Source organism: Arachis hypogaea, chromosome 6 (assembly GCF_003086295.3).
Source record: "Arachis hypogaea cultivar Tifrunner chromosome 6, arahy.Tifrunner.gnm2.J5K5, whole genome shotgun sequence".
NCBI classification, from domain to species: domain Eukaryota; kingdom Viridiplantae; phylum Streptophyta; class Magnoliopsida; order Fabales; family Fabaceae; genus Arachis; species Arachis hypogaea.
In genome coordinates, this window is record NC_092041.1 from 11047486 (window position 1) to 11059896 (window position 12411).

At 29.9% G+C, this 12411-nt stretch overlaps 1 protein-coding gene and 2 long non-coding RNA genes across 3 annotated transcripts; 2 read left to right on the plus strand and 1 right to left on the minus strand.

Moving 5' to 3' along the window:
• Positions 1 to 434: 434 nt before the first annotated feature.
• LOC140173415 (uncharacterized) lies at positions 435 to 2727 on the minus strand. Its single transcript, XR_011862158.1, has 2 exons — positions 2590 to 2727; positions 435 to 1759 (listed from the first exon to the last, which is right to left on the minus strand). It is a non-coding gene; the product is annotated as an uncharacterized lncRNA (long non-coding RNA).
• On the plus strand, positions 1558 to 2748 carry LOC140173414 (uncharacterized). Its single transcript, XR_011862157.1, has 2 exons — positions 1558 to 1687; positions 1928 to 2748. It is a non-coding gene; the product is annotated as an uncharacterized lncRNA (long non-coding RNA).
• A 6456-nt stretch (positions 2749 to 9204) lies between these two features.
• Positions 9205 to 11656, plus strand: LOC112695990 (protein FATTY ACID EXPORT 1, chloroplastic). Its single transcript, XM_025748544.3, has 6 exons — positions 9205 to 9581; positions 10278 to 10476; positions 10712 to 10879; positions 11031 to 11077; positions 11177 to 11217; positions 11365 to 11656. Exons 1-6 carry the CDS (start codon positions 9438 to 9440, stop codon positions 11453 to 11455), a joined length of 690 nt encoding a protein of 229 aa, XP_025604329.1. The 5' UTR covers positions 9205 to 9437; the 3' UTR covers positions 11456 to 11656.
• Positions 11657 to 12411: the final 755 nt, after the last annotated feature.

Sequence of the window (12411 nt, forward strand, 5' to 3'; positions counted from 1 at the left end):
ATAGATTCTAAGGATATTGACACTGATTAATGTAAAAGTTATATAGTCCTGTAACAAATTGAATACATGCTGTAAAAAATTTTCAATTATAATCCAGTTTATTGTAAAATTTCTTTCAATAATTAAACTCTCTCTACTGTATTCAAAATGTATAAATTACAGGTACTATAATATGAAGGAAAACATCAAACTAAATATATACCCATAACCTGCTATTTTTTACACCCAAAGAAAGTTGAATATACACCAAAAAATCTATCCCCCTGATGCTTTATCCCTTAAACCCTGAATCCTAAACACTTAAAACCTAAACCCTAATCTCTAACCCGTAAACCCTAAAACCTAAACCGTAAACCCTAAAACCCTAAACCCTAATACCTAAAACCCTTAAACCGTTGTAAAAAAAATAAACAATATTTTATAACATAAAAACAAGATTCTGAAGTATATATATATATATGTATATACATGTAAAATGTGAAATACAAGAAAATTCAGAAATACACCCAAAAGAACAGTGCTTTTACACCCATATCCTGTAACTATACACCCAAAGAGTTATCCGCTGCTGCTGGTACCCTGAACTAATAATTCATAACACATCCTTGATATTGGCTGGAGTTTGAATGCACCACTGATGCAGCATCAAAGAGGTTTAACTAAATATAACAAACTCACGTATTAGCTAAACTATTAACGAAAAAAATAAACTCAATCACCACATATTTAAAGAACATCCCTTTTACCTCATTTAAACCTTTCGTTTTCTTCTTTTTTGTGGCATTTGCAATCTGTTTGTCCAACTTTAAACCTAGCCTATTTTTTAGACGTCCTCTTGTTTGAATTCTTGGGGGACTTTGAAGTTTGTTAACGGATTCCAAGTTGGCGTCTTCGTGAGACAAAGAAGATGTGCCCTTCCTTTTGGCTTTCAATGATTCCATCTCAACCATGATGTTATCGTATGCACGGTGTAGAATTGTAGTCAGCTCCTCCGATTCTGATGCAAATTCGCAAATATTTTGTGAACAAAAAATCAAGTGGTCAAACCTCTTGCTTCTTGGCTCCAACAGTAGCTCGTCATGGCTGCTCTTAATGTGTGTGTTGCCTCTTTATCAACATATATGCCCCCTCTGTAGTTGTAATATTTATAGGGAATGCAAATATCATCATATTGTATTGGTGCTTATGTGCATTAGTTGTAACATCCTTTTGGAAATTCCAATAGAGAGAGGCCTTGCAAGTTGTAATTAAACTATAAATATAAGAGGGAATGAAAATATCATGTTAGTAATATAAAATCAGCCATATTCATAATTACTGTTATTTGTTATTAATTGTAGGAAGAGAACGTATTATATAGACAGTAATCTAAAATCACACAAACACAATTATATATTCTTCTTCGCAAAGAATATATGCATTTATTTACTAGTTACAAGTCCCACCCCATAACTTATTATAAAATCATATGGCATGCTAAAATAATATCATAGAAGATATAAACAATTAAATGAGATGAGTTTTAGTTGTTGTGATGTGGGAGGTCATCAGCAACAAGGAGGTAGAAAAGTCCCATAACACCACTATGCAGCTTAGTGTTGCTGTAGTCAACCTCCAAAGTCAAAACTTCACCATTAGAGATCTTGATAAAGCCAGGTTGAGGGTAGCAAGTTGTCATTCCCATCAGGTACCCTTTCTCATTTCCTGCTTCACTTCCATTTCCATATTTTGGTAGTGAATTGCATATGACTCTTCCATCCTGAAATTAGTTAAAGTAAAATTAGTTTGGCAAAAATATCTTGTTTAGGAGTTAAACATCAACCACCAAAGAACATTTATGATTCTATGCGATAACATGAGTATAGTGATGCTCATAGCTAATCCAGTGTCATGATTCTATGCAACTTGTTTTTCTTTATCTTTATAGGTGGAGTATCTAACTAATTCCCATGACTGTTGACATTTATCATTAGCAACCGTGAACTTTGAACTGTTTATTTGACCGAATCCTCCAAGAACTTAATGAGTCTTTGAGCTTTGGAATTGTTACTTAACATGCTTTATTTTTAGTTTTCAAAGATGGCAGGATGAATTTAATTTTCATTGAGTCTTTGAACTTTGTAGTTGAGTACTTAACATATACTTTAATTTTCTGCATGCATAACTGGATGAATTTAAAAATGTTATAGAACATGCTATACAAAAAACATCTGAAAAAGGAAGTAATGCATCAAATGAGATGGATGTGTGGTATGAAATATTCAGATTTAAAAAGGGAAGAATTCATGGACTTGTAATAAAATTTACTGTAATTGACAAAAGACTTAGTTATCGTGGCTCCAGTTCTCAGTCATCTGATTGGTTGCGAATGTTAAAACATAAAGAAGTAATGAAGAGAATGCAAGAGTAGTTGCGAATGTTAGAACATGAAGAAATAATAAAAAAAAATGCAAGAAGATAACGCTGACTTAAAAACTAGGTTGGAAAAGATAGAAAGAAGACTTGATTTCATTGACTATATGCTTCAAAATCCGATTTCTCAACTAGAAGGTAGACAAATATAGAAGATGATAAAGATGGTGAACGTACGTCTGAAGAGTGATTAGTAGTTTGTGATGCTAGTTAGTTAATAGAGTTTAAATGATATAATTAGTAATGAGAGTGTTGCATACTTATTATTGTTGTCTATGATATTGAATTGATGAGTTATTTTGGTTATTGTTCAAGTGTGTTATGATATTTTGGTTATTGTTTAAGTGTTATTTACTTTTATGTGTTAAAAGTGAAGGTTTTTAGTTTATGGTTTTTCAATATTTGATGGTAAAAATGTAAAAATTTAGTAAAAATGATAATTAAAAAAAAAAGACTAAAATACTTGATTGACAGATCCACACTTAGCGACCGAATTAGAGACTGAAATGTTGGTCTCAAATTAGCGACCGATTTGGTGACCGAGATAACGGCCGCGAATTGGATACCGAAATACTGGTCACAAATTAGTGACTGATTTAGCGATTGAAACGTTGGTCGCTATTTAGCGACCGATTCACTCGACCACCGAATATTTGGTTACGATTTAGCGACCGATATTCTTTGGTGAGGGTTTGGTGGTCCTGTACACAAATTAGTCGCTATTTAATCGATAAATCGGTCGCTAATCCGGTAATTTCTTATAGTATTGTGTTATCAAAGCGTTTGTTCTATATTTAGTTTCATAAATTAAATTATAATTTTATTAATATAATATTTTAATTATTTTTTAAATTATATATTATATAAATATAGTTGATCTTTTTATATTATATAATTATTTATTATTTTTAACTCTGAAAAAAATCAAAATTTAATTCCTGTACATTATACTTTATAACTTCTCAACGTTAAAAAATTTTGATAATTTTTTAGATGCTAATGAGTCAAATTATAATTTTTAATAAATTTTTAGAAATAATTTATTGTTTTATTTTAAATTCATAAATATAAAAAAATGTAGATTTTTTGAAATTTGAACTAAAATACCAAAATTAGATTTCTATTCTTATTATTTTGATCTTTTTAAAATTTTATTTAAATTTAAATAAAAATATTTTTTATTGGTATTTATGTTTTAAAATTAATAAATAATACATAACCGATTAATTTAAAAGTAAGATTTACTACTTATATAGCTAGGATAAACATAATAAATTGAATTAAGTTGATTCGATTTATTACTGATACAATATATACATGATAAATTAAATCAATTTAATTCGATTTATATAAAAATATTCAAGATACAGTATATAACTAATTCTAATTTAAAATATTTATGTAATTTTAAACTCTATTTATTTTATTAGCGTAAATTACTCTACTTTTTTATAAGTAGAGATTTAAAATAGATTCAGTCATTCAATTTCAAAAATAACATATACTAGAGTCAAAATATTTAAGTATAGCTAGTAGAAAATGTGATTTATCATTCTAATCTTATACATTTAATTTAAAAAGATATACCATGATCAAATATCATTCATTGAAAAACGACATCTATATGTATACATTGAAAGCTAAGAGAATGCATAAACGATTCTAATATAATTTAAAAATTGTTTTAATTAAACAGCAATTATTTTATATGAATTTCTAATTAGTAGAGTAATATAACACTTTCATGATGCCAATAGGCATTTACTCCGATTCTCATTCTAAAAGTTATATATTGGAATAAAAAATTGTAAAATTTGAAGAATTCGATACATCGTGAATTCATGACGTAAACCAAGAAAGTTCTTTTTTGGACGATAACCAAAAAGGTTTAAATGGGAGAACTTGCATATAATATTGTTAGTGCTTGCCATTTATAATATAATAAAATAAATAATTATCAAAGTATGTACCCAAAAATTTTTTTTTTGATGTAGTAATTTAAATTATATTTATATATTTTATTTTTGTTCAAACAATTTTTTGTACTAAAGCGTCTTTGTATTATATTTTGTATTTGTATGTAGTATCAAACACACCTATAATAACATACACATCTTTTTCTGTAGTTTTGAAAAATGTTAAGTAAATAATTAATTTTAAAAATAAGAAAAAAATATATTATTAATTTAATATTTAAAACTTATATAATTTAATTTTTATACATTATTAGTATAAAATAATTTTGCATAAATAATCAATCATATATTGTTATACCAATAAAAAAAATTAATTTTTAAATTCATTATGTCATCTTAATGTATGAATTAGATTGAATTATCGTATTAAATTTTTTATAATATTTTTTTACTTTTTGTATTTATGTTATATATTTATTTATTAAAAGTAACTACTAAAATCAAATATTTACTTACCAAAAATAGATATTTATATATAAATATATGTATTATTTAATTTATTTTTAATACATATTTTATATTAGAATTTAATTAACTTGTGTTATAATAATAGAAATTTTATAATAATTTTGATGTATTTAATACATTAAAACATAAAAAAATATAAAACAATTTTTTTATAATATACTTAACTTATATCTTTAGATACAAATGATCAAAACTCTTTTTATTAATAGCTGATAAATTTGGTGTTCACTATCATTGATTTGTTAAATGTAATTTTTAAAAACGAGTTACTAGACTTTGCTCAAAAATTATTTTTAATATGGTGATAAAAATGATATTTTGATTTAAAATTGATATTTAAAGGGTATTATAATATTATGGATATGTAAAAAATGTGTCCCCAGCTCCTAAATTCTAATAATCCAATATTGGAAAAAAAAGGTTCCACAATGATATGATTTGATCAATATAGGTTTTATTTGGTGTTAATGTTGTTCATAAAATATAAAGTATAGTCACAATTAATATAAGAGAAATATCTGTCAAAATAAGAATGACTAGTAACTCAAATTTTTATTTAATGACATTTTTTTATTGATTATGAGTATAATAAGAAATTGTGGTAAAAAATATTTTTTAAAAAAATTGTTGTGAAAGCTCGGAAAATAATGATAAATTAACAGGGCATATGGCATCACCAAATAGTGAGAATATCTTTTGTATAGTTCAATGAAAAGGAGCAAAATGAATATATATATATATATATATATATATATATATATATATATATATATATATATATATATGACACAATTAATTAAGAAGTTGTGTTGAGTGAAAACTGAAAACCCTACTCACAAAGTCAACCGACTTCATTTTTTTTAAATTATTTACCCCCGTTCTAGGAAAGTGTTTTTATCATAGTGAAAAACTCAAATACAATAGTTTTTATGTGAATTTAATAGTAGATAATTATTAAATAATAATTTAGTTAAATTTATTAAATTATTTAACAATTTTTATTATTAATTTTAGAGTAAAATATTATTTTTATCTACGAAAGTTGAAAATACTGACATATTTATCTATAAAAAAAGAAAATTATCATTTGTACCCATAAAAAATTATTTTTATAAGCAAAATTATTCAAACTCTAAAAAATTAAATAAAATTCTTAAACTACCATTCTCTCTACTACTATCATTATCATCTCCTCCCCTCCCCCCTCTCTCTCTCTTTCTCTCTCTCTCTCTCTCTCTCAATATTCTCATCTTTTCCCCACTGCTGCCACCACCACTACTAACCCATCCTCTCTCTCTCTCTCCTTTCATTTTATGAGCTCGTCGCCGCCGCCATAATCCGTCAACTCTGCCAACTCCTTCCTCTTTCTCTTTCTCTTACTTTCCTTCTGTGTTTTGCTTTTCTCTCTTTCTCTTTTGCTTCTTCAAATTCTCAACTCAGAAAAAGGACTTCACCATCATCAGCAACAACAGAACCATCTTCAGATTCTTTGCCCCCACACTCTCTCTTACCTGCAAAATCTCTTATCTTCACCACCACACCACCTCCTTCACCCAATCAACTTTCTAACCCTAACCCTCTTCACCCAGCCACCACCCCTTTTTTCCTTTCTAATCTCAAATCCCACCACCACTCCCTTCACCCAACCACCACTCCCTTTCCCTCTAAAACTCACACACGGAAATATTACACACATACCCCCACCCGAGGAAGAAGAAGAGAAGAGGAGGGGGAGCGAGACCGCACTGGCAACGTGGGGACTCGCTGCCGCTATCGCATCATCGTCGCTGTTGTTAAGGGAGCCCAAAGAGGAGATGCGAGCCAGAACCAAGGAAGGGGGAGCTGTCGCCGCCGTCGCTCCTGCTGCTGCCGGTTTCATCACATTTGTCGCCGCCATTGATTGCGTCTGTTGCTATCGTTGTCGCTGGTCTGGAAGGAAGAGAGCACGCAAGAGATCGGAGAAGGAGGAGAGGACGACGACGCGCAAGAACTATTTTTTCTCTGCTTTTTCTATTATTGTTGTTGTTGTTGTTATTGCTGCTGCTTTATGTGAAGAAGATGATGATTGATGTATAGTAGTGGAGGTGGTGATGGTAGTGATTTGAGATTAAAAAGGAAAAGGGGGGTGGTGGCTGGGTGAAGAGGATTAGGGTTAGAAGGTGATTGGGTGAAGGAGGTGGTGTGGTGGTGAAGATAAGGGTAATTTAGGAATTTTAGGTAATTCTTTAGTATTTGGATAATTTTGTTATGCGAAATCCATATTTCATGGGTACAAATAGTAATTTCCTTTTTTTATGGGTAGATATGTCAGCGTTTCCAACTTTCGTGGATAGAAATGATAATTTACTCTCAACTTTATATAAAGATAATTGTAGATGAATTTTTATCTTTTAACATACATTTGGTCTAAAAAAATATAAATATCTTTCCAACATAATTAATTTTTTTATTAGTGTTTTCTAAAAGAGTATATAGTTCGAACTGAATTCTTCTCTAGTTTTACACAATTAATTGAGCTTTTATGTAATAAAAAATAAAAAAAATATAAATAGATAATGAGAATAATAGTAAATAATATAAATAATGGATATGTCAGATATTCAATTCAATAAGTATGTAGATGATTATGTTCATTATTTTTAATTGGATGGTTATTCTTTTTAATTTGGTTTATTCATGCACAGTTAATAATGTGTGGATTTTCAAATTCATTAGGTGTGCAGATGGTTATCTTAATGTTAGAGTTTAGGGATAATTTAAAAGTGGAGTGTTTTTTTATTTTATTGGACTAATTCTAAAACCCATTGTTCACATTGTTCACAAAAGTCATTGTTTACCTAACAAAATAAAAAAAATAATTATGCGTAGCAACCTGTGTAAACTTTTCAATCCTGTAGTTACGGTAGTGGAGGAGTTGAAGGCTTTTACCACGTGAGGAATTTATGAATGGACGTTTATTGGCCAAAAGGGCGAGAACGGTTACCATGGAGTGTGTATACAAGATTGTATCTTGTAATTAATTATCAGTTACAGAAGTAGATTATAAATACTAGAAAGTTTTAGGGAATAAGGGTTGGAATTTTAACTCAGAAAACACTCAAACATATTCACATTCCCAGCAAATTCCTGAGTCTGCGATCGAGTCTTTTTTCTATAGGGTTCCTTCCATGTTTTTACTCTTTCAATTTATCTTCTTGTAAACTTTATTTTTCAAACAAATTTATCTTTCAAACATTTCTTTAATTTCAATGTTCAATTTACATTTCAGCGTTCAATTTACATTTCAGCGTCTTTAAGTTTCATGTCAAAGCCCTTTGACTCAATCAAAGGCATTTTACTACTTTCTTTTAAGTTCAACGCAAACGCTTTCAATTCATTCATTTACCTTTTTTCGAATTTATGGTTTTAAACTTCCTTTATCTTTTTACGAACTTCAATTTATTTTTTATTTTCAATACTTGTCTAATCGAAGACACTTTGATGCACTTTTAGAAAACTGATACCTGCAAAGAGGAGTAAATTTCGCTCCCAGATCATTAGATATCAAACCACCATCGATTTGCTAAAAATCGACAAAACAGACTCATATGTTGTGCAACTTTTTTAAATAGTTAACAAAATTTTCATATAATAGATATCACCTGTACCTTGGAACATAGTTTAACCTCTCGATAGACTCTCTTGCATGGATGTCATTCCTTTTCTTCTCTATCATAAACAAATTAATTTGAAAACTTAGCATACGTTAAAGTTTGACCTGCTTTAAATTTTTTGTTGGGTTTCATCCATACTAAAAACATTGTATCTTTTCCTTTCTCTTATTTCATGATTTTTTCAAGATTATCATTGTCTTTAATTTCACTCATTTTTAAATTAATTATATTTTTATTTAATAATAATTATAAACTCACTTATTTTTTTCATAATTATATAATATTTATTAATATTATTTTTTAATAAATACTTGTAGTATATAATAATACAATAAATATAAATTAATTAATAAATTATTAAAATTTAAAAATAATAATTATTTTAATATAAAAATAAAATAAAAATATTTATAATAGAATAAAAATAATAAAATATTTATTATTTCTGTTTTATATTATTTTAAAATAGTTTAATATTTTTAAAATATTAATAAAATTATATATTTTAAATTTTAATTTTATATTTTTAATTATTTTTTATTTATATAAAATAGAATCAATCAATTTAATCAATAATTTATTGATTAAACCAATAATTCAATAATCTAATAATTTTATCTATTTGATTACGGTTCAATTCCGACAACTAGGTTACATAATGGTAAACCGTAAAGGTGCACCACTCTTCTTTATATTTTATTATTTTACATTTTGTTAGGAATATTAAAGAAAAAAAAGGAGAAAGAAGAAAAAGGTAAAATGAGATTGCGTGACAGCATGAGTGACCACATTCCTTATTAGAGAAGATGGTCGGCGGTGGAAAGAAACATTGACCGAGACCAGTTTGAGAGATCGAAACCCATTCTTGTGTTGTGTGTGTGATTTCCCCAATTCAATTCCAATCAACTGTTGCGGTGACCGGGATCAGATGACGTCAGGTACGGCTATGGCTGCTACTGTCTCTCACATTCACCCTCAGCTCTCTTGCTCCACCGCCCTTTACTCTCACCGCACCCGCACCCTCCAACTGCTCCGGCGATCCCACCTTCCATCTCCTTCCGTTCGCTCCAAGGTCTCACTCTCTCTCTCTCTCTCTCTTCTCTAACTCTATTCAACATCTATCAATTTCAAATTCTTAGGTTTTTTCTTTTTAAAGGAGATAGATAGCTAGCTGAGTTTCAGAGTTTTGCTCGAATTGCATGCAAATGTCTTTAGATTTTGTGCATTTTGTTCTTTGTCAGTAATGTCCATAGATTCAAATCAAGTTAGTCAGATCTAAAGGAAGGCTTCCCGAAATCATAGCTTGCCTAGCTGAATTCTTGCGTCAAGAATATATAATATTTTAATCGATTCTCCTTAAGTAGCAATTAAAGGATAATTGCCATTTTTGTCTGATTAAATGGAGAATTCACCTTTTTACGTTTGGAGGAGGGTTCATGGATTAGTTCATCACTATATTTAGTATTGAAGATGTTCCTTCCTAATGGAACTACTTCCTTACGATTTGTTTGATTATATTCGAGCTCTGGTCTTTGCTTATAGGTATTGTTTCGCTGAACTTAGTGGAAATCATAGTGAATCTATATGCTTAGATTGAATATGCCACTCCTGTCCTTTGAGATTGTGGGGGATGGTGCTAGACTTTTATAGTAAGTTATAATTTAGAAACATGCTTGCATTGCATAAGTAATGTACTTTTTGCTAAATGAAAATATGCTGGAGCAATTGTTTGATATTGATACTAAAACAGAAAGCATATCTCATATAGTTATCAATTGTTATGAGTCTGGAGAGGCATGGCACAGATACTTCCGATTCTGATACCAAAACTACACTAAGTTATGCAGCTGATGCAAAAGAAAACCATGATGCTGAAAAGATAAGCTCTGAAGAGGCAGCAATGGAAGGCATCAGTCAACAGAAAGGCACTGCTAAAATTCACGATTTTTGTTTAGGCATTCCCTTTGGTAAGTTTCATTGTTTGATATTTCGCTTGTTTGGTGACTTTGTTGTTAAACTATGTTTGCTTTTGTGGTGGTGGATACAACTTTGCTTAATTGCACTTTAGCCCAACTAGTTATCAGTGGGTACCACTTATTAGATTTTTGTTGATGAACTTATGAGTGTAACATCTATTACATCAAATGTAGTTTATGTTTAAATGCAAATATGTAATATTTTTATCTTTGTCTTTTGTTTTAGGTGGATTTATTCTAACTGCAGGGATTATTGGATTCCTTTTTTCACGGAGCACCGCAACACTCACCAGTGGTGTGCTCTTTGGCGGTGCTTTACTATTCCTCAGCACCCTCAGCTTGAAGGTCTGGAGGAAAGGAAAATCAAGTTTACCATTTATTCTATCACAAGCAGGTATAGGACTTCGTCATTTTCAAGACATCATTATTCATTGCTCTTGGAAATAAAAGAAAAGAAACTTAAGATCGTGCAGCTTGGTGATGTCCAATTATCAATTAGATAATTGTTAGTTCATCTCTTGACATGTTGCTTCCTTATTTTGCAGCATTGGCAGGAATCCTTATGTGGAAGAACTTTCAGAGCTACTCATTGGTAGTAATCTTATTTTGACAAATTCAATTTTGACAAAGTCAGCTCTTATCATGTGCCTATTTTTCCATAGTAAACTTATTTTCCCTTTTCTTGATGCAGGCAAAGAAAATATTTCCAACTGGCTTCAGTGCTATTTTAAGGTACCTCAAGCTGTGGCTTCTTATCTATTAATTTTCACTTTTGTCTGTGAAACTGCTAATTTTCCTTTTAGCCTCTTTGTTGCGACTTGCGAAATTATGCCTATTTTGTTTAGACTATTTATGCATGCATGCAATTTTTGTTTTCAGTTCTGCAATGCTCTGTTTTTATTTGTATGTGCTTATCTCTGGAGGAAACCCACCACCTAAGAAATTGAAGCCATCTGCCAGCGTGGCATGATGAGATAATGAAGGTTTTGTTACCCTATGTGATGTGGGACATATGGTTGTTTTGCTGCAAATTGAAGTAAGATTGTAAGCTAGTTTGATTAAGTCACTTGTGAAAGTAGATCAGCAAAGAGGTGCCGATTCGATTATTGCTTTGAATTCCAAGGCACTTATTGGATTCTATATCAAAAAATGAAATTTGATGAACTAAAAACCCATCTGCAATTTATACTCAACATAGATACTAAGTTACATATGCATCTAGCATGAAATTTGGACCTGAGATAGGAAATGGATTAAACAGCGAGGGAAAATTCAGTCAACATACAACCCATTTATATGATTCTCTTGTCTCATATATGGTATAACATTCTTAATGAATGCTTGAAAATTGAAACATGACTAGGTCATGTCAGTGAGGATTTGATTCCCATTGGTCACACACTAGGATGATGAAGTACATCTTCTATCTAATTTGCTGTCTTGTATGCTAAGATGCTGCATTTATAATGGAAAGGAATGCTGAATAACACCTGAGCTTTTAGAAAGGTTACCCAACAAAGTAAATCAACCACAATTCCACAAAAAATGCAAGTCTATAACAAAGCACAACATTCCAATGACATACCACATGTCCAAAAGTGTCTGATAGACACAAGATCAAATTACAGAATCAAACTGGTTTTACAGTTAATGCAATCAACCAACTAAAATAAAATGCATATCCCTAGGATTAGAAGAATTCCAAAATGCGAGCCAATACCGAAAGATGCATGGAGCTTGAAGGTTTGAAGCTACAATATCAACCTAATTTTTCAAGTATCAAACTAATATGGATTTCATATGTTTGTAATTAAACTCTTGGTCCAATTGCCTCAGAATGGTTTTGTAAGCATGCTAATTCAACGTACCTATTACACGTTTCAAAAAGCTTAACATTTGTTCTACATAATTGATTTTAGGAAAAAC

What these genes read in the sequence shown, in the direction of transcription:
- LOC112695990 (XM_025748544.3), top strand. Translation starts at nt 9,438, where the DNA reads ATGACGTCAGGTACGGCTATGGCTGCTACTGTCTCTCACATTCACCCT. An exon ending in ATTTATTCTATCACAAGCAG is followed by an intron (nt 10,880 to 11,030) that starts GTATAGGACTTC and finishes CTTATTTTGCAG; the next exon opens with CATTGGCAGGAATCCTTATG. An exon ending in ACTTTCAGAGCTACTCATTG is followed by an intron (nt 11,078 to 11,176) that starts GTAGTAATCTTA and finishes TTCTTGATGCAG; the next exon opens with GCAAAGAAAATATTTCCAAC.